The sequence below is a fragment of the Nelumbo nucifera genome, chromosome 3 (genome assembly GCF_055504915.1).
Source record: "Nelumbo nucifera cultivar China Antique chromosome 3, China Antique-T2T, whole genome shotgun sequence".
NCBI lineage: Eukaryota > Viridiplantae > Streptophyta > Magnoliopsida > Proteales > Nelumbonaceae > Nelumbo > Nelumbo nucifera.
The window spans coordinates 10,985,189-11,013,147 of record NC_142651.1 but is presented as its reverse complement, the minus strand read 5'-3'; the positions used below and the strand labels follow the sequence as shown (position 1 = coordinate 11,013,147).

Genomic DNA, 27,959 nt, shown 5'->3' with positions numbered 1-27,959 from the left:
TTTTTACACTACCAAACAAAATTTCAAACCATAATTTTGAGGTTTCCTCCAAACCAGATCGAACCGGACTGTGAACACCCTAAAGCGACCCGACAAGTCATTTGTTATTTGTCCAAGATTCTTGGGTCGTGCAGGGAAGCCCGCTAAACGACCCACCTAGCAGATCCGCTTCCGTAAAGAAAACTATTGGTAGTTTTTTCAATGACGGTGGGAAGCCATTCAGCTTCGCAGCTGTCGCCGCTGGACATCTCTCTCTGGTGATTCTCTTTAATCAAGGTTTTGATATCGCAGTAATGGCCTACCTACTGAAGCAAACCGCGATGTTTTCCCGTTTTCGACCAAATTCTCAGGTGGTTTCTTTGTTCTTCTTTCTTGAACCGTTATTCTTTCACTAAACAATCATGCAAAAACGCAGTCATTCTCCCTTAAATTTATTGTGCTTGTGTTGAGCAGAAGACGGGAGATTCCTTTGCTTTCTCACGTCGCCAGTTGCACATCGAACCAGGGCCTCGCGAGAAAGCTGTGAGTACTCATTTCCCTCTTTCTGTCGGTTTTTTCCCAGTTTAGCTCAGTTGTTTGTTAGAGTCATCTAGATCGCTATGTTGTTTCTTCACTTCCTTTTCAAAAGAACTTTTATCTGATGCATCCAGAATTCTGGGAAATTCCTCTATAATTGTTGTGTTTTTCATTGTTTTGTTTTGGGGGGGGGGGGTATGACGATGGTTATCATGATGTAAGAAACCGCAGAATGAATCTAGCAACGATTGATCAAAGATTACGAAGTTTTGATCTGAAACTAAAACCCGACTTCATCAATTGAATGAAATAAAACAAACTTTTGTTTCAGGGGGCACTAAAATCAGTAGAGAGGCGGTGATTCTGTTTCCGAGCTCAGCAAAATATCTATCCCAAACAAATTCTGCAGGCTGTCCTACTTACCAACTTGCCAATAGCGTTTCACTTACTACAATGATCAGTTGTAAACCGAATCCTAGTAAGGTTGAAGAAACACTAGTTTGGCGCTTTTTGTATATTTCCAACATGTCTAGATCTAATCTGTTTTTCTTTTTCTTTTCGCCTATCGTTTCCTATTGAAAACGTGCCCATTAAAGCAACGCTATTTTAAAACGTTCCATCTCATTTTTAGGTTTGCATGAGAATCATTCTAAAACAGGAACAGAAACTTTTATTTGATGTATAACTTTCATGCTGATGAATCAAGTGATTGGTTGATCCGGATGACACCAACTCTGCTTGATGGTGGTAATTCTAGTTTCTTATCTTTTTTATGATACTATATTGTTTGTTTTATAGAGGAGCACCTAATAAATTAGAAAAATGATCCAATCTGCTATACTGCTTGATATAAGCACTAGCTTTGAATCTGCAAATCATTTGTTTCTTTTGTCATTTTAAATCCCATTAAGGAATAGGACTAAAAAACTGTTCCATTTTAAATTATTCTTCATGTGCTAATGTCTTCATTGCCTTAGAGAGAAGTCAATGATAAAGTAATTTCAACCAATGTTTTAAAATGTGGAGGCGTGATGCGAGGCATTCCACTATCTAGAGGCGTGAGGCATAATTCAGAACGTAAGAGGGAATAAGCCTCCCGAACACAAGGAGGTGTAAGCCTCTTTAAAAGGAGGGGGATGAGGAGGAAGAAGGAGGATCTCATTTTTCTTTATTTTTAATAAAAATCTTTTATATTAAAAAAATGAAGATGTATAGCTCTAGTTGAAAGGGGGGGGATCTTGTGGGAACAATTTATCTGATTAAGTTCCATATGACATTTTTCTTTTTCTCCTTGTTTAGTCAAAATAAGAATCAACAATTAATGTACATAATAATCAACAATTTACATGGAACAATCCCCACATAAATTTTCTCCTTGAAACTTCCATATGACTTTTTTTTTCTCCTTGTTTAGTCAACATAAGAATCAACATTAATGTACATAATAAATCTCATTTTTCCTATAAAATGTTATTTAAGTAACAAAATAATCTTTTAGACCTTTTCCTATAAGTTCATAATGTTGAAATTCAATAAAATATGGTCTATTTTAATAGTTCATGTTTTTTATAGATAGATTCACAATTCTTTTTTTTCCCATTTTTTGAGTCAGACTCCCAAACAATAATTAGTTGGATTGTGATTCCCATATCTGTTTCCATGTAACACTGGTTCAAATTAGATGAATCTCTAGAGAGAGGCGAATGTAACAACCATTAGTCTCACAAAATTTGCTGTGGATAGGGATTTTTTGTACAACAATAGCTTTTTTTTTTCTATTTAGTTTCTTTGTTTTGGAAAATCCATTTATTAATAGTTATCACCTTTTTTATATCATCTCATAAACCAATCTTTTTTTTCTCATTAATAAGAAAAGATAATTCTTCTTGGTAGGACAAAGGGGTATAAATGAATATTTAGAACTTAAATGATGCTTAAGAACAGTTGGAACTAAGGAGGATGGTTATTTTGCCTTAAACTGCCAATCCCAAGGCTGGATAAAGGAGGGTTGTGTTACGTTGGCGAAACCCAAAATTAATATTATTGAAGCAAAGCCATCATGGAGGAAGGCTTCTCCCTCAAAGCATGGCTAGGTCTCCCTCTCAGAAAAAAGGACTAAACAATGTCAGTCCCATATAGATTTAAAAACATTTTGTTTCCTTGTTCAATAAGTAGCAAAGGCACAAACCTTTGTGAACCACTTCAAGACACTTTATGAGTGTCTGACTGTCCGAGGAGTTTAAGAGAAGGTTTAGAGGATTTGGAATGGAGGGTTGTGTATAGAGAATTGTTGGACACTTTGGAAGAGAATTTTGAATTACAAGAAGTGAAAAGTGCAATTTTCTCTATGGATTTATGATCTTGATGATGGTTTAAAATGTCCCTAATTTCCCTAATATTTCCATTTCCATGGGTAGCGACATGAAATTTTATTGGAATCGACATTTCCCCAATGAACACTATCAACACTATGTGGAGTACAAGAGAGAGTTTCCATGGCATACTTCCATTTCCACTTCCATGGGTAATAACATGAAAATTTACTGGAATTGACATATTCCACATTGAACACTTCCAATACTATGTGGAGTACAAGAGATAGTATTATAACATAAGTTGGTGACAATATTGTAGGTATATGAAGTAGCAAGTTATTGTCCACCTAACTTATATGATTATCACTTTGAGCTAACTCAATATTCATTTCAAATATGAAGTTAAAATTAGTTTTTTTGTTTGTGTAATAGATTATTTAGTTAATCTATTACAACCATTTACATTTTCTATGAGTTTGAATTTTGTTTTAACTCATTCTATTATGAAACTCTAAATCTTAAGGTTTATAGGGCAACTTTAGAACATATTCTTTTGTCTATAACCTTAGTTTCTTAGCTTTGTTTAATGATTTAGAATAAGATAATAATTTAAAAAGGTGTACCTATGCCTCTTCTATCATTTCATAAAATACCATTCTATATTTTGCACATTTTACAATGTTTCCACCATATCTATAATTTTTACAACATTTCCGTACGATATTTCTGACATTACCGACATGTTTCTTATATTTGGATGACCGACATTTCCACCAACTTCGACATTTCAAACCTTGTTTACAATGGCATTCTATCAATATTGTTGGGAGATTATTGGGGGCGACTTAATGGAGGTTTTTGAAGAATTCTTTGAGAGGGGAAATTCAATTCGGAAGCAAATGCAACTTTATTGCCTTGATACCAAAGAAAGTGGATGCAATTCAGTTGAAGGATTTCAGACCTATAGGTTTGGTGGGAATCATGTATAAGGTGTTGATCCTAAGAAAAAAAATGTCCTCCCTTTGCTGATCTCTCCAAATCAAGAGACCTTTGTTTTTGGGAGACAAGTAATGAATCAAATACTCATTGCCAATGAATGTGTAGGGTTTAGTAGAAGGGAGAAGGAAAAGGGGTAGGTTTGTAAGTTGGATTTGGAAAATGCTAATGACATGGTAGACTTATGGAAGTTCTCAACCGTAGGAGTTTTGGAGCAAGATGGTGTAGATGGATGAAGGGTTGCATGTTTCAAGTGAGATTGGTGCATGTTTCAAGTGGACATGAAGGTCAGTTAATGGATTAGCTGATATCTTAGGCTCTAAAGGCTTCTAAGATTTGTCTTGTAAATAGTGGTACCAAAAATAAATATGTGTCATTGCCCCATCATGAGGGCAAGGTCATTAGCTACTAGTTGGGATTAAGACAGCTGAATCGATTAGAGTGATGCTTTGGAACCTAATAAGAGAGAAACAGAAAGTTGATGTCTGAGAATACCTCAGGGCCATGATTGATTTGGTAGAAAATAAGAGAGAAATAGAAAGTTGAGGGGAAGTTCTCAACAAATTTTGTGAAATTCCTTAAGAACCTTCCCTCAATTTTCTGTTTCTCTCTTATTTTCTTTCAAACTAAATGCAGCCCAAATGATGATATACAAGCTGAGATTCTGGCTGTGAGGGAGGGAGTGCAAAAGGCAAAGGATATGAATGCGAAAAAGCTGATTATAGAAGGTGATTCAAAGCTGGTAGTAGATTGGCTGCAAAAGGAGGGGAGTGGTTTCTGGATATTCAGCGGTGAGAAGAAGAATTCAAGTGGCTAACTCAAGATACGGAGGTGAAGGTTTGCTAGGTTAAAACGTAAAAGAACTACTAATGCTTTTGCTGATGTTCTAGTGAAACAAGGGGTGTGAAGGAATGTTTTGGGCACAATTGTAATCTGTTAATTTGTTTTTTTTTCCCCCGATGGGGAAGAGTTAAGAAAGGTTACCTCTCCTCTCTTGTGTAATTTTCTTATTAAATAATTAATTAATTAATGAAATTCTGTCATTGATAAAAAATGATCTACAAGTAGATAGATATTGAAACAGATGTTTACCATAGAATTGAAGTTGGGTCATTGAAATGGGGATGCACTTTTGGATTACTCTATGTTTAGGAAAAGCTTCATTCTATCCTAAGGTAATGATCCATTGTAGCTAGCCACTCATCATGGAGGCATGAAATAAATGCAGTTTGGAATGTCCCTGGTTTGGGGGAGGGGCATTAAATTGAACTTTATGAAAGCTTCCTTGGAAACCTGGGTCAATCAAGTATAATGGCGCTTTTGGAGACCAGGTAGATCAAATTTTGATTAGTTATGCAGGGTCAATGGGGGTTGGCAACTCCATAAGAGCAGAACTACTTGCACTATGTCAAGGTCCTAAGCTAGCAATGGATGCAGGTTGGAAGTTGAAATGGATTGAGGTTGAAGGAGACTGCCAAGTGGCTGTAAGCTGGTTCATTTCAGGTGAAGAAGGTCCTTAGACCCTTAGATTTCTGATCATGGAATTCAAATACCTGCGTCCAATCTAACTTATTCAGATGGATCCCTAGGTTGGCTAACAGTCTGGATGACAATTTAGCAAAATTTTGGGGGGGGGGGTTACACACAATGCACAAGAGTGGGTTATGCCAAGGGTAGGGAGTATAGAGAACATACTTTCTTGCAAACCCCAATAAAATATGGACACACCAGCAATTGTTTTACATTGAAAACAATCGTTGGTTCCAGGAACGGTTGTCTTATTGGTAAGGCTGGTCTGTCTTCAGGGACACGTGATCAAGACAATCCTACCTGGCCATCTCAAGACTCCAGCCTTTCCTTGGTGGATTTGTGTATGAGAGTTTCAAAAGAGGATGTTGAAGGGGTGAAGTTGTGGATGGGAGGAGTGGGGGATAATAAGAAACATCTGAACAATATTATGAAGAAAAAAATTTTTTGTTGATGCTGAAGAGGGTGGCTCCGCCGGACATGCAGCTAATAGGTTTATCAGTGAAGACAAGTTTTCATCTTGACATTCCAGCTTGTTTGAGGAGGTTGTGGTTGGTAAGCTGGGTGTCGATCTGGGTGTAAGAGGAAGAATGAGGAAAGATGTGAAGCTAATGAGGTTGGATTGGGCCCTAAGAAGTCTCGGGATTCTAGCAAGATGCATATTGTCCATGTAACTAAAGTTTTCTCTAGGCTGAAGCTCAGATTGGTTAGAGCTGGTCCCACAAAAAAATTTCAAGAAGGACTAAAGAGAAAGGGTGGGAAGATGAAGTCGTTGGAATTAGTTGATCCCGGTGGGAGAGAACAAATTTGTCTTTTGAATTCAGAATTGCAGCTGGTAAACAAAACAGGAAATCAAGAAGATGAAATACTATAAACCACCATGTTTTTTCCCATCACATTCTGGTACAAGTAATCATGTGCTGGATAAAGCACTCAGATGACTAGTGAGTGCAATGCTTTTATAGATTTCATGTTTACTTGTGATTGTAAAGCCTTATGTCTTGATAATATGTGTTGTATGATTGTATCCAAATAAAAAAAAGTTCTGAACTTGGTTGGGGGCCTCATTGCCTGGTGGTGTTTCAGACTTTGGGGAGGATGTGACTGGAGTGGGGACCTTGCCAGGTCATCCACTAATGCTTTGAGAAAGGCAAAGAACTTGTCCGGACAGCCAAGACTTTTTATGCATTGGGCACTTGAGCAGGAGAGGATCAGGCAGTGGGTAATGTAGTAGTAAAAGGATGATATGTTGTTAAGGAATCCAGCTTGCAAATCAGCTAGGCATAGAGCATCTGATTATTGAAGGGGATTCCCAGGTGATAGTGGGTTGGCTGAAGGATCTGGACACTGTGATTTGGGATTTTAGAGATCTTCTCAAAAAAGTTAAATGGTTAACAAGGAATATGACAGTCATAGTTCAGTGGATAGGCAGATCAACCAACTCAATGGCTGATCCACTTGCAAAACAAGGGGTTCTCTGGGATACTTTTTGGGCTTCTGTGTAATTTCTTTTGTACTTATAATTCTGTAACTAACTTTAAAGTAAAGTCGCATCTCGTGCCTTTCCATGGGATGTGTGTAACTCTTATTTGCTGGTTTAATAAAATCTTACTCATTTATCAAAAAAAAAAGGATGATATGTTGTTGAAGGCTTGACATGAAAAAGAGGGAGTGGACCTTCACTCTTTCACAGGTGCACAGAAAATTTCTGGGATTGGGTAGACAACAAATAGTTATTACTAGAGTCTTCGCAACTTGCAAGTTTGTAACTAATGCAATTATTGTTGAGTTAATAAGCAATGGGAGGAGAGAAATGCTAGAATATTTCAAGAAAAGGAAAGAAGTCTTGCTGGAATCAAGGAATGCATATTGACAAGGACAATCTCGTGGTTAAAATCTTCACATTTGTTGGCAGATTACTCCTTTGATGACTAAAGGAGAAACTGGGCAGCAGTGGCTTCTACAGTCTCCACCAAGAACAAATCACAAGCTGAATGAAAACCCCCACCGGATGGAATGGTAAAATTGAATTTTGATGGCAGCTGCCAAGGTAACCCAAGGCCATCCGGAATTGGAGGGATTTTGAGAGACAGACAGCAATATGTTGTCTTTATTTTCAGGAACACTGGGTGAAGGTGATTCTGTAAGGGCAGAGTTACTAGCAGCGGTACAAGGTATACAGATGGCTAGTCAAATTGGAGTGACCAATTTGATAGTAGAAGGGGATTCCAAGGTAGTAGTGGGCTGGCTGATAAGTCCAGAAACAGCTTGTTGGGGCTACAGGGATCTGTTAAAGAAAGTTAAATGGATGACAAGAAATATGACTGTCAGGTTTCAATGGGTCAGCAGATCAGCAAATGCAATGGCTGATTCTCTAGCCAAGCAAGGGGTGTCAAGGGGAGATCTGTTTTGGGCTACTTTGTAATTGTGTTTCAGGCTTGGGTATGTTTAGTGTATATGGTTCAGTCCTCAGGGGAGGTAACATCTTGTGCCTCCTCTTAGGCTGATTATACTTTCGTTATTTGAATTAATAAAACTACTCTCATTTATAAAAAAATAAGCAATGGGATCCTTCGGATTTAAAGATAATGGTTTGTTGGTAGAGCATGCTATCTTTTCATTTCTCAAATTTGTCATCGCTTTTACCCCTCCAATCAGATTTTTCTCTTATGATAAGGTATATATTCAACTCAACAAAGCCTTATCCCAACTATGTGGGGTTGGCTACAAGAATCCTGTTTGGCTGTTCCATGATTCCTCTCTGATCAGTGCTATGCCCTTTGTGATTTAGTATATGGGAGTCTCATACTCAAAAAGATTATACATTACATGGCCATCAGACATATGCACATAATCAGAAGCAAAAAAGAAAATCCTCATTCCAGTTTGCTTTTTAAATATAAACAACCCAAGCAAAATAGAAAAAGAAGAAAATAAAAATGAAGGTTTTGGTTTCTTTTACACTCAGTTGAAGAAATCGTTGCTCACTTCCATGTGAAAAAATGTGATGAATTTATTTTTTGAGGAATTATTTGGCTATTAAAGATGTCTTTAGAGTTGCATTTTTTTCCTTTCTTCTAGAAAGACTAAATCAATTTGTCAGTGGCATCTGAGTTCAGTGGTTCTCATGCACTTTCCTTCCTATTGAACAAAGCAGTTGTTTTTTGTTACAGCTCTTGGAAGAAGATCCTGCATTAAAGCGGTTCAAATCACATAAGAAGAGTGTGTGGCGACTCAAACGTATTGGAGATATCCTCACTATTGTTGTTGTTGCTGGTATGCCACTTATTATAAATTGGATTTACTACTGGTTTTGGGCAATGATTAAGGCTGTGTTCTCTTCCTTTCCCCACCTTTTCCTTAAAACCAAACAGTCTCAAGGAAAAGGGGGAGGGTGGGAGAGGAAGAGGAAGGAAAACTGGGGTTAAATAGATTGTACTTTTTTAGAGTTCACTTTCTATGGTGTTAAAATGTGCAATGTTTATGGTAAGCTTTCTGTTCCTTTAAATTCCCATGGTTGGTTGTAATTATAGAATATAGATTATGTGCCTCCAGTAATTTAAAGAGGTTATCCTATAATTGTGGTCAATAGGTTAAAGAATTTAAAACAGTGCTTTTTAATGGCAGTTATAATTGATAAACTACCAAGTTGGTTAACTTGTTTCGTATATGTAACTCAAAATGGTAAAATTATGAACTTTATGAATGAAAGTTTTCACTTTATTGTAATTCTTTGCATTTTCTGTTTGAGATTTTATATCCATACTAAGGCTTCTAAAACTAAAATTGGTTGGTCTTTTTGACATTTTTTCTTGTTTGGAGGCTTGTAATTTGTTCAGTCTCCTACTGGACACTGCGGAGAAGATAAGCGTACAGTGGACCTATCTATCTTTGTTAGTTTGTTATTTATGTTCTATGTTCTTTATCTAGTTTGGACCTGTTAGTAGGCCTTGGGCCTTGTATTTAGATCTTTCAGTGATGTATAACCGCTGCCACCCTATGGGGGATATTTATGTAATCTTACATCAAATTATAAAAGAGTATAAATTCTCATAGGACTCCAATTAGGATCCTGCAATTTGTTCTTCCCAGAATTCTGTTCTTTTGTTTCTCTCTTCCTCCTCTTCTACCTTGTTGAAACTCTCTTCCTACTTGATTTTTTTTCCTATTTAATTTTCCCTTGCTGAAATGAACAAGTCGGTACCAAAGCTTGTCTTCTATTCTCTATGCTCCCCCTCAAACTAATGCAGGGACATAAGCATTAGTTTGTTAACAAGAAAGGGATGTCTGGAGTGAGGTATAGCCTTGGTGAAGGTGTCATCAGTAGAAACCTTGCTTTATTAAAAATCTGTAAAAGAAAAGATGTTTTCTTGAGGAAAAGAAGAGAGAAGAAGAAGAAGAGGAAGAGGTTTGAGAGAGAAAAAGAGAGCTCATAATCTGGCCGCCCCCTTCACTAGTATTTATATTAAAAATATAAAGTGGAGTACAATGACAAATATGCCCTTATAGGGTGGCAAGCATCTAAAACTGCATAAAACACTTAAAAGGCAACCAACAAAGGGCCCAACAAGAGTGTTGTGGTCCCCACTTCCTATCTAAACAATAAACATATAAAAGATTACTGCTAAATCTGCACAAAACTGATTAAATCCTCAACACTCCCCCTCAAGTTGAGAGTAAATGTCACACATTCCCAACTTGCGTAGATCATGTTCAAGCTTGTTCTTTGCAACTCCTTTAGTGAGGACATCAGCCAACTGCAATTCTAGAGAGACATAAGGCAAACAAACTTCTCTGGTTGTTACTCTTTCTCTTATGAAGTGCCTATCAACTTCAATGTGTTTTGTCCTGTCACGCTGAATTGGATTGTGGGCAATATTGATTGGAGCTTGGTTGTCACAATATAACACCATAGGTTCCTCTGCTTTTATCCCAATCTCACTCAGTAGGGACCTAACCCAAAGTAGTTTTGAGACACCATGAGCATAGATCTATATTCAACCTCTGCACTTGATCTAGCCACAACTGCTTGTTTTTTACTCTTCCATGAAATCAAGTTTCCACCCACAAAGGTACATACCCCTGATGTAGATCTCCTGTCATCTAAACAACCTATCCAAATCTGCATCTGTATGGGACTCCAATTTTAAATTTTCATGGTCTGAGAAAATAATAACTTTGTCAGGGTTCTTCTTCAGGTATGCAAATATTATTTCAATGGATTCCCAGTGCTGAACTCGAGGTGCATGCATGTACTGACTCACGGCACTGACAACATAGGAGATATTTGGACGTGTCATTCACAAATATGATAGTTGGCCTACCATTCTTTGATATCTCCCCCCATCCTTAACCAACTCACTGTCCACAACATTAATTCTATGATTTGGGTCAATAGGTTCCTAGTCTCCCGTAGTAGGTCTAGTACATACTTCCTCTGAGAGATGAAAATCCCATGCTTGGATCTTGCAACCTCAATCCCCAAGAAGTATTTTAGCTCACCAAGATCTTTGATCTCAAGCTCTTGCTGTAATGATTTCTCGAGAGCATCAATCTCCTTCAGATCATTTCCTGTAACTACCATATCATCCACATACACAATCAGAATTGACACAAGTGCATCTCTCCTTTTCATAAAGAGGGTGTGATCAGATTGGGTTTGTGTGTACCCAAAACTAATAAGTGCCCCTCTGAACTGTCAAACCATGCCCTAGGTGACTGTTTCAAACCATACATTGATTTTTTCAGCTTACAAACTTTTCTTTTACCAACATTGTCATAAAAACTAGCTGGGATGTCCATATATACCTCCTGCAAATCACCATTAAGGAATGCATTTTTAACATCAACCTGAAATCGGGCCATGAATAGGTGGCTGCTAGAGACAGGAGTATTCGAACTGAACTCATCTTAGTAATTGGTGCAAAGGTCTCCAGATAATCAACAACATAGGTTTGTGTATAGCCTTTTGCGACCAACCTTGCCTTGTACCTCTATACTGCCATCAGCCCTGCATTTTACAATGAACACCCATCTACATCCAATTGTCTCCTTGTCTGGAGGAAGATCAACTATCTCCAAGTCTGGTTCTTAACCAAGGTTTTCATCTCTTCTTGCATGGCTATTTTCCACTCAAATTTGGAGAGAGCTTCAGTAACATTCCTGAGTATAGACACAAAATCCAAGGAAGAAAGGAATGTTCGGTAGAAGGATGATAAGGCATTATAGGAGAGATGGTGTGAGATGCAATGGGCAATACACTTTCTCTTCCCTTTGCGAAGTGCAATGGGAAGATCAAGGTCAATGGGATCGGCTACAACAATAGTGTTAGGTATAAAAGCATTATCATTAGGAAAAGTAACAGGCTCAGCTCAGGCTCAAGGGGAATACCTGGAACTGTATTTGCTGAATCTGGAACCTCAGAAGGATTGATAGAGAGTGGTGCAGGTTCTTCTAGTTGACCATGTGTGGAATCGACCCTCTTCTAGCAGCAACGCTAATAGTGTTGTGTGGCTGCCTGTAGTGGATCAGGTAATGGAACTCTCCCCCTGAGGAGAACCACCAGAGAAAAAGAAAGCAGACTAAAAAAAAGTAACATCCATAGTGACAAATCTGCTCCTTGACACAAGACCATAACAACAATACCCCTTTCGGTTTTGAGCATACCCAAGGAAAACACATCTCTTGGCGTTAGGATCCAATTTCTTGCGATGAGGGCCAAGAATGTGAACAAAGTAAACACACCCAAAAACCCTCAAAGGTATATGAAACACCTCCCCATCTGGAAAAATATGATTGAATGACACCTTAAACCCCAAAGTATGTGAAGGGACACGGTTAATCAAATGCACAATTGTGAGAACTGCATCTCCTCAGAAACGAATAGGAACTGAAGCACACACCATAAGACTTTCTTGCCACCTCCACAATGTGTCTATTTTTCCTCTCTACTACTCCATTCTGTTGCGGTGTATATGCACAACTACTTTGATGAATTACACCATGCTCCAAAAGGTATGTGGCCAAATCCTTCTCAAAGTATTCTTTGGCATTATTTGATCTGAAGACCTTAGTTCTCACTCCAAATTGTGTGAGAACCATCTGGTGAAACTGTTGTACCAAATTAGGCACCTCATCACGGGATCTCATTAAATATGTCTAAGAATACCGCGTGTAATCATCCACAAACAAGAGGAAATAATGGTAGCTACCCATGGAAGGAATATGATATGGTCCCCATACATCAGTGTGAACAACATCAAAAGCAAAAGTACTTTTATTACTTGATTTAAAAGAATGTTTACAATGCTTTCCCAATTGACAACTTTCACACTCCAAACTAGATAACTAGACAGACTCAAACAACTTTGGAAACAAAAACTTTAATGACTTGAAAGAAAGATGACCTAACCGATTATGCTAGAGCCTAATCTGACTCACTGACTCTGATCCACTACTACTAATGCTACTAATATGGTGGCTCTGATTTCTTGGTATCTCATGTAGACTCCATTCACCTCACAACCACTCCCAATCGTCCTCTTTGACCCAGGTCTTGCAAAACACAATTACCAGGGAGGAAGATCACTGAACAATTCAAATATTTTGTCAAAGAAATAACAGAAAGAAGGTTAGTATGAAGTCTAGGGACATTTAAGACAAAGGATAAAGTAATATTATTGGTCACTCTAACTGTCCCTTTACCAACAATAGGGACATGTGAACCATCTGCTGTAGAGACTGTCTCTACCAGAGCACAATTGGTAAGAACTGAAAATGGTAGGTATGTTAGTTGTGTTTAGATGCTCCTGAGTCTATAATCCAGGGAGGTCCCTCCTTACCTGAGGTGGATGCATAATTTGTAGTTGCATATGAGCTACCTGTATTGGGCAAAAGAGGTGGTGTGATTAGCTCCTGCACTCTGCTATCCATCTGAAGAACTAGAACTAGCTGAATCCTTCTTACTTATAAGCTGTCCAAACTTCTCCAATTCGGTTTTGACTGCTACTACTGCAATGGTCTCCCAATCAGCTTGGGTAAGGGGTCCCGAAGAGTCTTTTGTAATTGCCACATTTGCATTTTCCTTCTTGTTCTTGACCCGAGCTGGTATGAGGTGTGGGTAGAGCTTCTAGCAAGTGTCTCTGGTATGCTTAGTCTTCTTACAATAATCACACACCAAGTCCTTGTCCTCCCTCTTAGTCTCACTGCTCCCCTTGTCTCCATCTGGCTTGGGTTTGGTTGTACTAACCATAGTTGACTGATCAATCCCAGGTTGTCTTAGCATGATATTTCTCCTACTCTCCTCTCCAAAAACAAAGGCATAGGCTTGAGAAAGTGCCACACTCTCTCTAGAAAGGATATGTTGCCTAGCAATGTTGAATTCAGGGTTTAACTTGGTCAATAATTCAAAAACCCTATTCTTCTGATAGGTTGCTGCATCATGCTCACTTTCCCAAACTACAGTTTCTAAGTGATCTATCTCTTGCCAAAGGGTTTTCAGCATGGAGAAATACATGGCAAGAGGTTTATCTCCCTGTTTTATACTAATCACCTGATTCCTTAACTGATAGGCTTTGGCTACATTCTGTTTCTGGGAATAGGTTTCAGTCACTCCATCCCAAATCTCCTTTCTTGTATTAGCCCATAGAAAATTTTTGCCAACGTGGGGTAACATAGAATTACATAGCTAGGACATCACCATGTAATTCTCTTGTACCCATCGGGAGGAATTTGTATCAAGTCTCTTTTCTTCCCTAATTATGTACCCTAGTTTTCCACGAGCACCAATGGCCATCTTGGCTGATTGTGCCCATTCTAAATAATTTGTACCATCCAATTTAACTGTGGTAATAATTCTAGACCCAAACATATCACTTGTACCTCAAACACCTGGACCCATGTTACCAGTGGACTTTTGCTCAGTACTCCAGCCCTCCATCTTGGCTTCAAACAATTCAAAACCAGCAAAGCACTAGGTAGAAAGTCTCTAAGATCAGATCGATCTCACTCACAGTGGCGGCTGACCTTTCTGGAAGGAGAAAACCCTCTTCTCCCACCGTCTCCCACTGGAGAGAAGAGTGACCCGATCACTCTAGAAAGTTTAAAAATATCCAAAAACCCAACCGCCCACTCTAAAAACCCTAGAGAAGTCCAACAAGGTCCAAGCGCCCAAGATCAAATCAAGAATGAAGAGTCTAACTTTTGTAGGATTCTTCCCCGCACTCCAGTTCTTCCTGATTTTGATGCCAAAACATAGATCACCTTCTTGATGACTGAAATACACCAAAAAATCCAAGAACTAGGTAGTCTGAAGTAGATCGATTAACCCTTTATCTCCTCATGCAATCGGCTGATCTAGGGTTGCATGGGGGAACTCCAAGAAACCGTAACCTTGCTCTGATACCAAGTAGAAATCTTGCTGAATTAAAAAATCTGGAAAAGAAAAGATGTTTTCTTGAAGAAGAGAAGAGATAAGAAGAAGAAGATGAAGAGGTTTGAGAGAGAAAAGAGAGCTCATAATCTGGCCACCCCCTTCACTAGTATTTATATTAAAAATATAAAGTGGAGTACAATGACAAATATGCCCTTATAGGGTGGCAAGCATCTAAAACTGCATAAAACACTTAAAAAGGCAATCAACAAAGGGCCCAACAAGAGTGTTGTGGTCCCCACTTCCTATCTAAACAATAAACATATAAAAGATTACTGCTAAATCTGCACAGAACTGATTAAATCCTCAACATTGTCAATCTGTAAGTCAAAGGCTACATGAGGAAGAGTGAGAGCAACAAGAAATAAATCTCCGATGAAGTCACCGTCCACCTTGATGTATTTAGTACTCTCATGTAAAACATGATTAGAAACAATCTTTATTGTACTGGTATTATTGGTATAGAGAGGAATGGATGAAGGAAGAACAACACCAAGGTCAACAAAAAGAGTTTGTAGCAAAACAATCTCACTGCAAACAGATGACATAGCTCAATACTTTGTTTTAGTAAAAGAGTCAGAGATTCTTTGGTGCTTCTTCCACTTCTAGGAGATAAGACACTCACTCATAAACACACACCATCCAGTAATAGAACGATGTGTGTTTGGGTAGTCAGCCCAATTAGCATCAGCATAAGCCCTCAAATGAATGGAAGAAGAAGAGGACAAGTGCAGCCCTTTTGGTAAAGTACCAGGAACAGATTTTAGATCCTATGAACAACTATCAAATGGGAGGATGGCAAGGGGCAAAAACAAATTAACCTGCAACTTGAACTGCATGAGAAATGTCAAGCCAAGTCATAATCAAATAGATAAGTGATCCTAAAAGTTGCCGATATAAAGCTATTAGCTGCTGTACAAGGGGTGCAATTTGCAAACCAGCTGGGGGTACAACACCTAATAATCGAAGGGGACTCCAAAGTGGTGGTAGGTTGGTTGAAAAATCCTGGAGAGGCTATATGGCGCTACAAGAATGAAATGAAGAAATTCAGTTGGTTGACAAGGAATATGTTGGTCATTGTACAGTGGGTGGGGAGATCAACAAATACTTTGTCAGATGTGTTAGCCAAGCAAGGGGCAAATAGGGAAGAATTGTTTGGGCTCAGCTGTGATTCTTGTATTTCTTTCCTAGTTTACTTGTAAGATTCAAGGTGGGGCTGCAGTTCGCGCCTTTTCCTCGGATGTTATATGAATTCACAACTCTAAATCAGCTTCTGAATTAATAAATTTATTATTGTTCATCAAAAAGTTGCCGATATAAAGTTGTTAAGAAGATACTTGAGGTCATTAATCCTTACCATCCCATCATCCCAGTCACCAAAATATCATCGACATACAACAAGGGTATAGTAAGGCCATGACCCATGAGGTCCTTGATGAACAAATAAAGAATAATCAAAAGAACTCCAAATGTATCCGGCAGCTAATATAACTTCTTTGAAACACTCCAAACCATGCTTTGTGAGCTTGTTTTAACCCATATAAAGTTTTCTTCAACTGACATACAAGAGAAGGATCATCACAATAGCTAGGAGGACATTAATCTCCTTCAAATATCCATGAAGAAAAGCATTATTCACATCCATTTAAAAAACTGGTCCATTGCCAAACAGTAGATAAGGCTAAAAGAAAACAGAGTTGTGGTCATTTTGGCAACTAGAGCTGTCTCATCATAAATAATACCATACTGCTGTTTATAACTTTATATCCCTGTGCCATCAAATGAGCCTCATCTTATAGCAGATGTAGGCCTCATGCTTCTCATGCATGCCTCATACAGAAAAGGTAGAAAGAAACAAATGCAACCTATTTCATAAAAAAACCAAAAAAATGAAATCCTCTTTCCCCCTCCTCTTAAGGAGGTTTAGGCTTAGGCTTATGTCTCTTATGTTCTGAACTACATACCCCTTACTAGGGGTGTACAATCGGTCGGTTCGGTTCAAACCGATGACCTAACTGACTATTTGGTTTTACCATTTCCATTAACCGAACCGAACCGATTATATTTTTGAACCGAACCGACCTTAACTGAATTCGGTTTGGTTTGGTTTGGTTGGACTTGGACCCTAGTTCCACATAAATGATAAGCATTTAATAAGTGTTATTAATTAAAACTTAAAGTGGCCCCAAAACCCAATGGTTTTAATTAATTAACTATTATTAATTAAAAGTTAGAATGACCCCAAATCCCAATGGTTTTAATTAATTAGTTATTATTAATTAAAAGCTAGAATAGGCCTGAAGCCCTATGCCAAATTGGTGAATTGGCCATTTTCAAAAATAATTAATGATTAATGAACAATTAATAATGAGTCTAGGATTTAACTAATTAATTAATTAAAAGTTGGAATGGGCCTAAACCCAATGGGGAATTAATAAATTGTTCATTGGGAAATATAATAATTAATTAGCATAAAGTATTAAATAAAACATTAATGTTTAATATACTTAACTAAATAACATTCATAAAAAAATATACTTAACTAAATGACAACATTAATTTGGTTTTTGGTTCGGTTCGATTGAAAATTTCAGTCAAACTGAACTGGAACCAAAAACCGATATTTTTTAGAAAATAAAACTGAACCAAATTGATACCCGAATTAACCGAACCAAATTAGCTTATTTGATTTGGTTTGGTTCGGCTTTCGGTTTATCAACCGATTTGAACGCCCCTACACCTTACACCTTCAAGTAGTGAAATGCCATGCCATGCCTTTGCGTTTCAAAACATTGCTTTATAGTATTATTGTTAACAACTCACAATAATAGATGCATTTGGAGGAGCAGGCACCAAATCCTAAGTGTCATTCTCATTTAGTGCTTGAATTTTTGCATCCATAACTTCTTTCCCAAAAGAGCTGTAAATCAGGCCGTGCTGTCCGCGGTCCAGCACGATTTGGTCTGGCTCGATATGATCTGCAGTCCGGCTTGGCCCGATATATTTTGTTAATACAATACAATACAATACAATACAATACAATACAATACAATACAATACAATACAATACAATACAATACAATACAATACAAGCAAAGTAGGTGCTGGAAGTAAATGAGAGAGCTGTACCTGAATTCTGGAATCTGGATCCCTTGTCAAGGGAGAGTTAACAATACAATACAATTTTCAATTTTTTGTCTATTTTGTTAATTTATTTTAAAATTTTCATTATTTTTTTCAATATTTCGAAGATATTCCTTTCATTACACCTATATTTCCCAATGGAGATTACTAATGGCCTATTGGTAAGAATAAGGATATCTGTGGTGGATAAAACAACAGACAAGGAGCTTTGGTTTGCATAAAAACCATGGTGGTTAGGAGGGCGAGAAACACAAGTAGAACATAAAGGATAGAAGACACACTAGGAGTATCACTTTTCACTTATAGTGGGTGAAGAAAGCTGTTGATCAAGTTTTGGAGGTCGGGGGGTAGTTGCAAGAGCTATAGTCAGCAATCTATCTCGAAAGACCTGAAAATCTCTCTTGTCAGGGGATTTAGCAATGTCCTGTGGATCAAAACTCCGCAAAACAGAAACAAAAGAAGCAAACAATCAAGTAATACTAGCAAATAAAGAAACATATTCGAGGAAGACAACATGCCAAGAGATACAAATGTGACAAAAAAGGATCAAAGCAAAGAAAGCCTTTATGATATACCATGAAAACACATAAGGCAGATAGAGCTGAGAGCTTAATATGTTCATGTAGAGGTACATGAACAAAACAAAGACATCCAAAACGTGAAGACGAGAAAGATTAGGAGAAGGACCAAGCAATTTTTGGAAGGGAGAAAATGAGAAATATCTTCAAGAACTTGAGTAGGAAGAAGATTGATCAGGTACACAACTGTACTGGCTGCATCATTTTTTTGTTTTTGTTTTTTGAGAAAAGTTTCATCTTCATACTGAAAAAAGTTAACCATCTAAAGTGGAGCTATTCCTGGTTATTAGGATTTCAAAGAAATAAATCAATTTCATGTGAAATAGTGTAGGTAAAATTTGTACCCAAGACTAAAATGAAACAATCTGATTTCAAATAATACCCAAAGAGCTTTTGTATGAATGAATTTCCTATGTTGATTCAATATATCAAGTATTACTTTTGGTGTCCACCTCCCAAGATTACCACAAAAGATCATTTGGGCAGTTTGATTCTCTCCATATGCAGAAAACATGATCCGTACCTCTGGATAAGCTTCATAATCGCTCAAATGCATATTATAGCTATCCAAGGGCATAAATGATTATAATTGGCAACCATCAGAGTCATAGCATCAAACTCGTAGATAAGGTGGTGTTCAGTGATATTCCAAAAGAATATATCCGTTGTTCCATGGTTGCTCCTGGAACACTAGAAATGTTTCATTGGAGCATTACAAAATGCCATCTAAATTGGTAAAGTTTTTGGGCGGACAACCTAAGGCTAGATCAGGTTTCTGAGCTTTTTAGAGTTCCATAGGAGCAATATATTCCTAAAAGTAGGTGCATATAATACACTTGGTTGTTTAGGTTCAAAAACCTGTTCTATCTTGTTTCCTTGTAGTTTTGGCTGGTGAGATTTGGACTTTCTTGTTGGACATCTTTTACTAGGATCATGCAGCTTTAAGGATGACCAACCTGTTGGAGGTTGGCTTTTGAAGGTGAATTAAAGGTTGTAGTAGATCCCTACTTCTCCACTTTGGGATGGTTGCAAAAATCATAATGATCCAAAGAACCTAAGCTTTGCCCCTAGTAAGAGCAGCTCCCATCAATGAACTTGGAAGGGCCATGGTTGAATTATTCATCTAAGTCATACATGGTCAAACTTTTAGCAGTCGACATCTATTGAACAAAGTGGTGTTGGATAATACAATGTTAACCATGGTATTATAGTCCTCTTAAATAGACTCCGGAGACCATTTCTAACCTAAATTATAATTGTCATTTGATATATCCATTCAGCATTATTTAGTATTTGAGCATTAAGATAATGAAGAAGTAAAGAAAAGAGAGGATTCACAACCTCCTTGGGGATTAGATTTTGTATCTTGATGTAGAGATACATTTTGACTGGTAAATCTCAATATTCTTGTTGGATCTGGGGAAATCTCTCTCTCTCTCTCTTCCTTGGATTGTATCAGTGTTTTCAACTTGTCATTTACCTTGGTGGTCAAACCAATGACACTGTGACCCAATCACAATTCCAGATTGGGCCAACCTCTAACCTGCCATATTTCAAAAAATCGTTGGCTTTTTCAATGATCTGTCAGCTCTCAACAGTTGATGCCGGAGCTGAAGAGTCAAAATTGGAAACTTATGAAATTTTATGTATTTATGTATTTTTGGACAGTAGGGGGTATTTTTGTCATTTTGCAATTTTCTGTGGGGTCCAATGTTGGGTTTGTTTTGTCTAGTTATAGTTTGTTTATGTTTAAAATTTCAGAGTCATTGCACAAGTAGGATTATAGTTTGAGTCCTACTAGGATTATTGAATCTAATAGTTTGACTCCTAGGATTATTGAGTCTAACAGTTTGACTCCTATGATTATTCTGAGTTTAGAGTCTATAAATATGTATGGACGTTTTACACAAAGGCAATGAAGTTTATTGAGTTTCCTTCAACTTATGCTTGCTATGGTGAGTGATTCCCATGCCCCAGAATGATTCTAGGCAAAGCAAGGGGTGGATAGGGTTTCGACTTTTTGGTATAATGTTTTTATTTTTCCTTTTATTCTTTGGTGGGGAGTTAAGTCTTTTTACCTCCCCTTTGTACCTAAGCTTCACATTTCATATCTTTAATAAAGTTTCTTGTTATTGATAAAAAAGAAAAGAATGATTCTAGGCACCCTGTGAGTGATTCCAGGTATTTTCTCTCTTTTCTCTCCCTATTTTCTCTCTTATTCCTTCAAGAAGCTATTACAACCATCAACAGCTATAAAACTCTGATCAAGAAGACCATTCAACATTCTCTAAGGACTAGAACTGAGCTGGTCCTACATCAACAGTTGAACTGTTGACCCATGTTATTTTTGTGTGATTTTATTTTTTGCTTTTATGACATTACAGAGGGTGGGCCTTGGCGCAATGTTGGGTTGCTCCATTGTGACCAGGGTTCAAATCTTTGAAACAGCCTCTCTCTATGTGCAGGGGTAAGGCTGTGTACATCTGTCCCTTCCAGACCCCGCATTGGTGGGAGCCTCGTGCGCTGGGCTGCCCTTTTTTTGTTATGACATTACAGGTTGACTCATTGATCCGGACGGTTGAAGCACTGACCTTTGATCCAGAGGAAAACGCAGTTACTGCTCTGGGCGCTTTTTTTTTTTTTTAATTACCTCTGGGTGGGGTTTTAAAACATTGGTCTGTATTACCAAGGTTTTGAGGAGCTTTGCCATCCTTAAACTAAGGATTTGAAGGGGGTGGAACATCTGATTCATACATATTCTCAGAAGATGTACAAGGAAATGACAATTCTTATATTATTAATTAGATGAATGAGTTCTGCTGAGGACAGACCGTAGGTGTATGAAATGAAACACAACTACAAAAGTAAGGTCCTTGGCATATGGTTGGAACTGCTATTACAACTGAGTTTCAAGGTTTGCCAATGGCTTAGCAGATCTTCTAGCCCAATAGTACTTCCTACACAGTAAACTAGAGTCAAAACTTGATATCATGGTTGCAGCATGATTAGGCTATAGCTTAAGCCCAATTGAAGTATACTCTTAATTGGAAGAAAAACCATACCTAGGGTGATCCATTGTTAGTTTGCCTCTCTACCTTTGTTAGTTGGCCGAAGTAGGGATGCCTTAATTGAAGTCATTACAATTAGGGTGATCCATTGGGTGAAGTCTCTTGATATATTTGAGGGAGTCCATGTAGATGATTTGGTGAGAAATTGGAAGGCAGTTGCTGATTCAGCGCCTAGCAAGGCTGTGGCTAGACCATTATGGTCCCCTCTGCCAGGTGGTTTTGTTAAGCTGAATTTTGATGGGAGTAGTGAAGGAAATCTGGGTCCTTCAGGTATAGGGGTCATATTTAGAAATGAGGAAGGAAGAATTATTGCTGTTTACGCAGGATCAATTGGTGTTGGTGATTCTTCGAGGGCTGAAATAATGGCTGTGCTGGAAGGTCTTAAAAAGGCTAAAGAACTGAATATGCAGAAGCTAGTAATTGAGGGGGACTGAAGTTAGTTATTGAATAGCTGCAGAAGGAAGAGGAGGATTGATGGGTGGTGCTATATAAATGAGAAAAGAATGGTTAAATGGCTGTCTCAGGGAATGGAAATCAATGTGCAATGGGTAAAAAGGAATGCTAATTCCTTTGCTGATGTATTATCAAATTAGGGGGGTGGGAAGGGTCCATCTATTTTGGGCTGTGTTGTAACTATATTTTTGTACTTGGGTGAGCTAAGAGAGTTTCTCTCCCTTTTCCCATCTGTACACTATTAATTTAATAAATCAGTTTCCGTTATTCATAAAAAAATCGTAGTTTGGGTAATCATGATGTGTTGTGATTTTGTTAATATTTGGATAAAGTAGTCGCTGTTATCAAATTCATTGTGTTAGATAGTAACAACTTTTGCTTTTTCCCTTGTTCTTCAACAAAAGTTCTGCAAGGTTGCTATTAATTTCCTTTATCATTTCAGGTTGTTGTTATGAAATTTATGTTAAAGCGGTGATGCGGGAAGAATCTCGTAAACAGGCACAGGCTATAAATGAGGGCGCATAATGAACAATGTATCCCCTCATAAGCATTTCAGTTTTCTAGGTGAGATCATTAGCTGCTCCTACCGAAGGTTTTCCATCAGTGTTATTAAATTGTAGTTTCAAGTTGTCTGAATAAGTGGGAGCAAGTCCGTTGGCTTCAGTTGGTTTAAATGAAACTTGGAAAGCATGGTGGTAAAAAGAGCTGGCTTCGTCCTCTTTCTCCCCAGTTTGGAGTTGTGGAAAATGTCAGCCAATAAGCTTAGTATCAAATCACCCAAGTGATCAAGGGAATGCCCTGATGCTAAAAGCGAGGCTGTAATTTTCCAGCATTTCTTGGCTCTAGGGACATCTGGATCTTTTTAATGTAGCTGAATTAATTATGTTTACTGGAACCCTTCAATAAATCTGATTTGAGCTTGTAATTTTGCAAGGCATGCGGACTTTGAAGTTTGAAAATTAACGGTGGGAGGATTAAGTTTCCATTCACGCCAACATGCACTCTATTCTGTAGGTCATCCCACACCCAATTCCTCTTGATTGCTCCATTGCTCCTCTCCCCGTTTCTATTATAATTTTGCGAGGCCTACTTCTACTGAAGGGTCATGCATATCTTGCCTTTCCTTGTGTTGTTTCTTCTGTCACTCAAATGGACGCTCGGAGTTCAATTTAGAGGAGCAAGTTTGAGATTTTAACTTCACGTTTGGAGTTAATTAATGGGATTTCTTATGGTGTTTGAACATAGCAAGTGAAAAGAAAAAAATAAAAATAAAAATCTTTTCTTAGTATATTTATGGCGAGATTTGATCGCACGTCTAGATCCAAACACCCTATGCCTTGCCAACTAAGCTAGCTGTTTGGTAAGATGTAATAATTAACAAGTAGAAGCTTCCATTGTTTTCCTATCTGATTCCCATGAAACCCAATAAAACAGAGAGAGAGAAATCAAACTATTTTTTGTTCCCCCGAATCAGAAAACACCGGTAGTTTTTCTGAAACCTTACCAAACTCTGCCTAAGATGCTGAGAACCCAGTAGTTCAGGAGTCCGGATCACCTGCCAACAAAGTGCATTCCGACACCCTATCAACATCTGACAACCACACGTTGCATACATGGTGGGTCTCACTTTTATGACGGGCCCAGTTTTGTATCGAGATGTAAAGTGTCAGATCAAGTTGGTAGGGTGTTCGAATGTGTTTTCTGGTGATCCGACTCACTACAAAATGCATTCCAACACCCTATCAACATCTGACATCGCACATTTCACTCGTGGTGTGTCCCACTTTTATGCTGAGCCTCAGTTTTATATCGAGATATGTGGTGTCAGATCAAACTGGTAGGGTCTAGGGTGTTAGAATGCATTTTGTTGGCTGGTGATCTGGAGTTGAAGTTCAGTTGGTTAATTGACATTCCTCTGTTTCAGGAGTAGGTTTAAACTTTAAACCCAATGGGACAGGCTCTCCACGCCCTGATTGCCAATGTGACCACCCCACATGGTAGCCGCCTAACATGACTTGTGCTTTGAATTTTTTAGGCTTAGTTTGGAAAGAGTACAAAATCTAGTATTTTGTATCAATTTGTATTGTACATACTTATATTTATACTCTTTCCAAACTGAGCCTTAAATCTTATATACCTTGTCACCTGTTGTCAGGGGGACGGTTTATTGCCCTCTGTACGGCTTCCTGCCATAGTGGATATGAAATGAATCTGGATCATGGTTCTGGGCCAAGATAGCTGATATAGGGCATGCAGTGAATTAGATCGTTAGGACGGCCCAACATTTGACGGGTCATCCTTGAAAGAGAGCCAAATACTAAGCAGCGGTTAGCCGCTTAGAATTTGGATCATAGATTTTATTATGCTACCACATACATTAACATGAGTTAGTAATGCTGTCATAATTCCATAATGGAAATGGTAGACAAGAATGCAGTCCAATGACCTTTGGGCTTGAAACTTGAAAGAATTGAAAAGGAAGCTGGGAAAAGAAATAAAGAATAATAGTAGAAGGATCGTGGATGGAAGTTGAAACAGAAACAGACAGTTATGTTATAGACTTAAAGTGTTATACCATAAAAGAATCCCCGACTTCCAATTAAACGGGCTCCCACTTTGACACTTTCTTTTCTACCCAATCCAATCCAGATTGATATAGATAGAGGATTGGAAGATTTGTTTCTCTTATAATAAAAATGTAATTCCATACATATCTGCCTTACTGTCACCCCTGTAACAGTTAGGTAGGTAGGGCTCATCAAGGACTCGTTCTTTTTTTTTTTCCTTTCTTTTTAATGCTGACTTTAATTAAATCCTTCTTCTTCCTCTTTTCCTTCTTTTGAATCATCCAAGAAATTTATACTTTTCACTTTTGGATTAGAATGTTTTCGTCAGTTTGTTTTCGGCCACAATCTCTATGGTTTAAGAAATTGACTAACTCTATCCTTACTGTTTACATATTGTTTTATGAATTTAATAAACTTGATGTTACGGACCCACTAATGGGCCATTAGTGGGCCCACTTATCAAATATAGTTTAAATTAGAAGAATTAAGTAGTGGGTATTTTTTTCTGTTAGTTGTTGGGCCATGCATGTAGTGGAGAGCCATGTGGCCCAGTTGTGAAACTTGTTGGTAATTTGTTCCTTATATATGGGGACAATTAGTAGTGGGAGAGTGTCATGGTTAGTCACGTAAGGTAATGGGTTATGGATAGTTGTATGAATATGTTAGAGGAGTTTGTATTTATACTTCATTTGCTCTTCGTGGGTAATTTGGTCACGTAAAATACTTAAGGCTGTATTTGGTTGCAATGCAAACAAATTTGTAGTGATGTAAAACCATGGCAGTGCAAGTGATTTAAATGTAAATTCTGACCTATTTTTGTTTCAAATTTTAGCTTAATTTGTTTGATTGCAGTTCAAATAAAGTAAACTAAGACATGAAGCAGAATAAAATAAAACCTAAAGCAAAGTTAAATAAGAATTTACATTCTTTTCATTTACACTCTCATGCATTTGTACTAGTACAAATAAAATTGCATTGCAACCAAATACAACCTAAATGCTTATATAGACAATTTCTGTTAACAACCATTAACACTAAATTAAAAAAAAAAAAAAACTAATGAACGGTGAATTTTAGACAATAAAACTCACTGATAGGGGGCTCTATGAAATTTCAAAAAGTTGTTGAATTTTAGATAATATCTCTTATTGTTGTGTTGAGGATCAGATCTCAAGTAAGCTACACTCGACGTACTCTTCTCATGGATGATGGATCACTACTTCTAACAACAATATTTATGTTTTAATAGTTGATCGATTGATAACACGGCCCATGACTCGGTCTCCCTTTCGTTGCCCTGTGTGATTTAAAGAAGATGGTCACCATTGTAAAACTAGACAATCTTGACTCGGCAAAATCTAAAAACTGATTACAAGCAACACAAGAAGCCGCGTTGATCCAAAGTCTTTCATGTGAGAGGCCCATGGTCCTATTATCCAATTTTGTCCACGTGGCATTTGATTATTGGGTCCATACCCCACAAAATAAAATATAAAGGATGTGATGTGAGATGACATAGACCATAGGAATAGGACAGGAGGACGGGGCGTCAGCTGTGTTTACTTGCAGTGCCAAAAGGATTTTTCTAGATCTGACAAAAATTTGACCCAACCCGCGAACCCGACTCAATCCAACCCGAAAAAAGAAGGGTCTCATATTTAACTACCGAATGTGAAATTGATCCGACCCGATCCGAAAAGACGGCTGAATTCGGTTGGTTCATGGGTCAATCCGCTGATCCGATTTCAAGTTTAATCGGGATTATTTATGTATTATTAGAAGTTTCCATTCTTTAATTTTTTCTATGTATTCTTTACTTTTTATTGTTTATTCTTTAAATTGTTAAATATTTAAGTTTTTTATTTTATATTTAAAATTTTAAGATTAATTCTTTTAATTTTGACAATTTTCATATAATTTTTACTTATTTTTTGGGATGGCCTGAATTGACCCATGGATCAATCCTAACCCGAACATGTAAGATTAAGATGTAGAATTTGACAATCCAACCCGACCCGATATCAACCCGAACCCGACCCACCCAACCCAATTTTCAGGTCTAAATTCTTGGGTTCAGGAGTGGATTTTTCGGTGAGAAAAGTCTCATTCTTCTCCGGTCATGTAGCCGGATCCGTGATTGCTTCACTGGAGATTTAGGGTTTCAGAATCATTTTTCCCACTGTACTTAGATTATTCCAAAAATAGGGTTACGTGCCCATACTTTTCACCCTTTTCCTTTTGCGTTGATGGGTGTGGTGTAATAGAGAGTAAACCTAATCGATTCCTCGCCAAAACTTGTTTGTTGGCTCTGTCCCCCTCCCAGTCGAGAATTCAGAATTTGTTCTACGAAAAAAACTCAAAAAAAAAGAAAAAAAACTGAATGTGTTCTTTATTCGCCGAGGATCCATTGCTTGCGTTCTTGGATTTTGTTTTTTTATCATTTTCTCCAATTTTGTTCATTTTCCACATATCTGAGATTTTACTTCTATTGTGAATTTGGTCACTGCTTATAAGTTCTCTCCCTTGCTTCACAAGGTCTATAATCTAGAATACTATGGTTGTCTTAATTTTGTTGTAATTTTTCTTTTCTTTTCTTTTTTTTTAGTAATTATTTTCTGCTGAAGGTCATCGTAAGCAGGGAGGATATCAGCTGTTGTCGGAAGAATTTGGACATGGATGTATGCCTTTCCGGTCAAGTGAGAGGATGGTGGAAGACGAACTCTGCTGGCCATCTGCATCCCGTGCTAAGTGGAAGTATGGCAGGAACAACAAGGAGAACAGAGGGTTTTTCAGGCAGAAGGAATGGAAAGGGCATCTCAGGTCCGGGAATGCAAAACATATGAAACGGAGGGAGAGGAAGAAGAAGAGGAAGGTGAGGAAGAAGACGTACAGACGCTTGTTCGGACGATTTGTCCCTTGCCGCCAGTGGCGCCGATTGGGGTGAAGGCGCTAGTGAGCTTGGAGGTGCTAGGGTTTCAAAATGAAAAGAGGGAGAGGGAGTTCTAAGTCATGAAAACAGATGAATGGATTTTGTCGTTTTACGTGCAGTTGAACCGGACGGAATCAGTTGACGGACCTCGAAACTCGACCATTACACATTCAATGCCGATTTCGACGTGATCGAACGTGATTAGAGGGTTCACTCGATCAATGCACCCACAGGTGCACAGAACGTGGATTCGATGTTTTCTCGATAGAAAACCAAAGACAGACGTGAACTTGAGTCTTGCAGCAGCAGAGGAATCACACGTTGGCAGAATATCAGCATACGACTCAGAGAGACAGAGACAGGTCCATTGTAAATTTCTGATTTCCACTGTAAAGTTATAAATATTCAAAATATCAATAATTCACATTTTATGCAT

At 37.9% G+C, this 27,959-nt stretch overlaps 1 protein-coding gene across 3 annotated transcripts; it reads left to right on the top strand.

Moving 5' to 3' along the window:
• Positions 1-138: 138 nt before the first annotated feature.
• Positions 139-27,959, top strand: SDH7 (succinate dehydrogenase subunit). Of its 3 annotated transcripts, XR_016084200.1 has the most exons (6): positions 139-350; positions 454-522; positions 8,528-8,630; positions 22,470-22,591; positions 22,962-27,129; positions 27,219-27,959. XR_016084200.1 is itself a non-coding variant. In XM_010256508.3 (5 exons), the coding sequence occupies exons 1-4, from the start codon at positions 294-296 to the stop codon at positions 22,550-22,552; spliced, it is 312 nt and encodes a 103-aa protein (XP_010254810.1). In that variant the 5' UTR covers positions 139-293; the 3' UTR covers positions 22,553-22,591; positions 22,962-27,959. The 3 variants fall into 3 exon arrangements, 2 of the variants coding, with proteins under 2 accessions (XP_010254810.1, XP_010254801.1); XM_010256508.3 differs by having other exon boundaries at positions 22,962-27,959; XM_010256499.3 differs by lacking the exons at positions 22,962-27,129; positions 27,219-27,959 and having other exon boundaries at positions 22,470-22,960.

Bases quoted from the DNA above. Each gene is read 5' to 3' on its own strand.
- SDH7 (XM_010256508.3), top strand. From the start codon at position 294: ATGGCCTACCTACTGAAGCAAACCGCGATGTTTTCCCGTTTTCGACCA. The intron at 351-453 runs GTGGTTTCTTTG...TGTGTTGAGCAG, and splicing joins GTTTTCGACCAAATTCTCAG to AAGACGGGAGATTCCTTTGC. The intron at 8,631-22,469 runs GTATGCCACTTA...TTATCATTTCAG, and splicing joins CACTATTGTTGTTGTTGCTG to GTTGTTGTTATGAAATTTAT.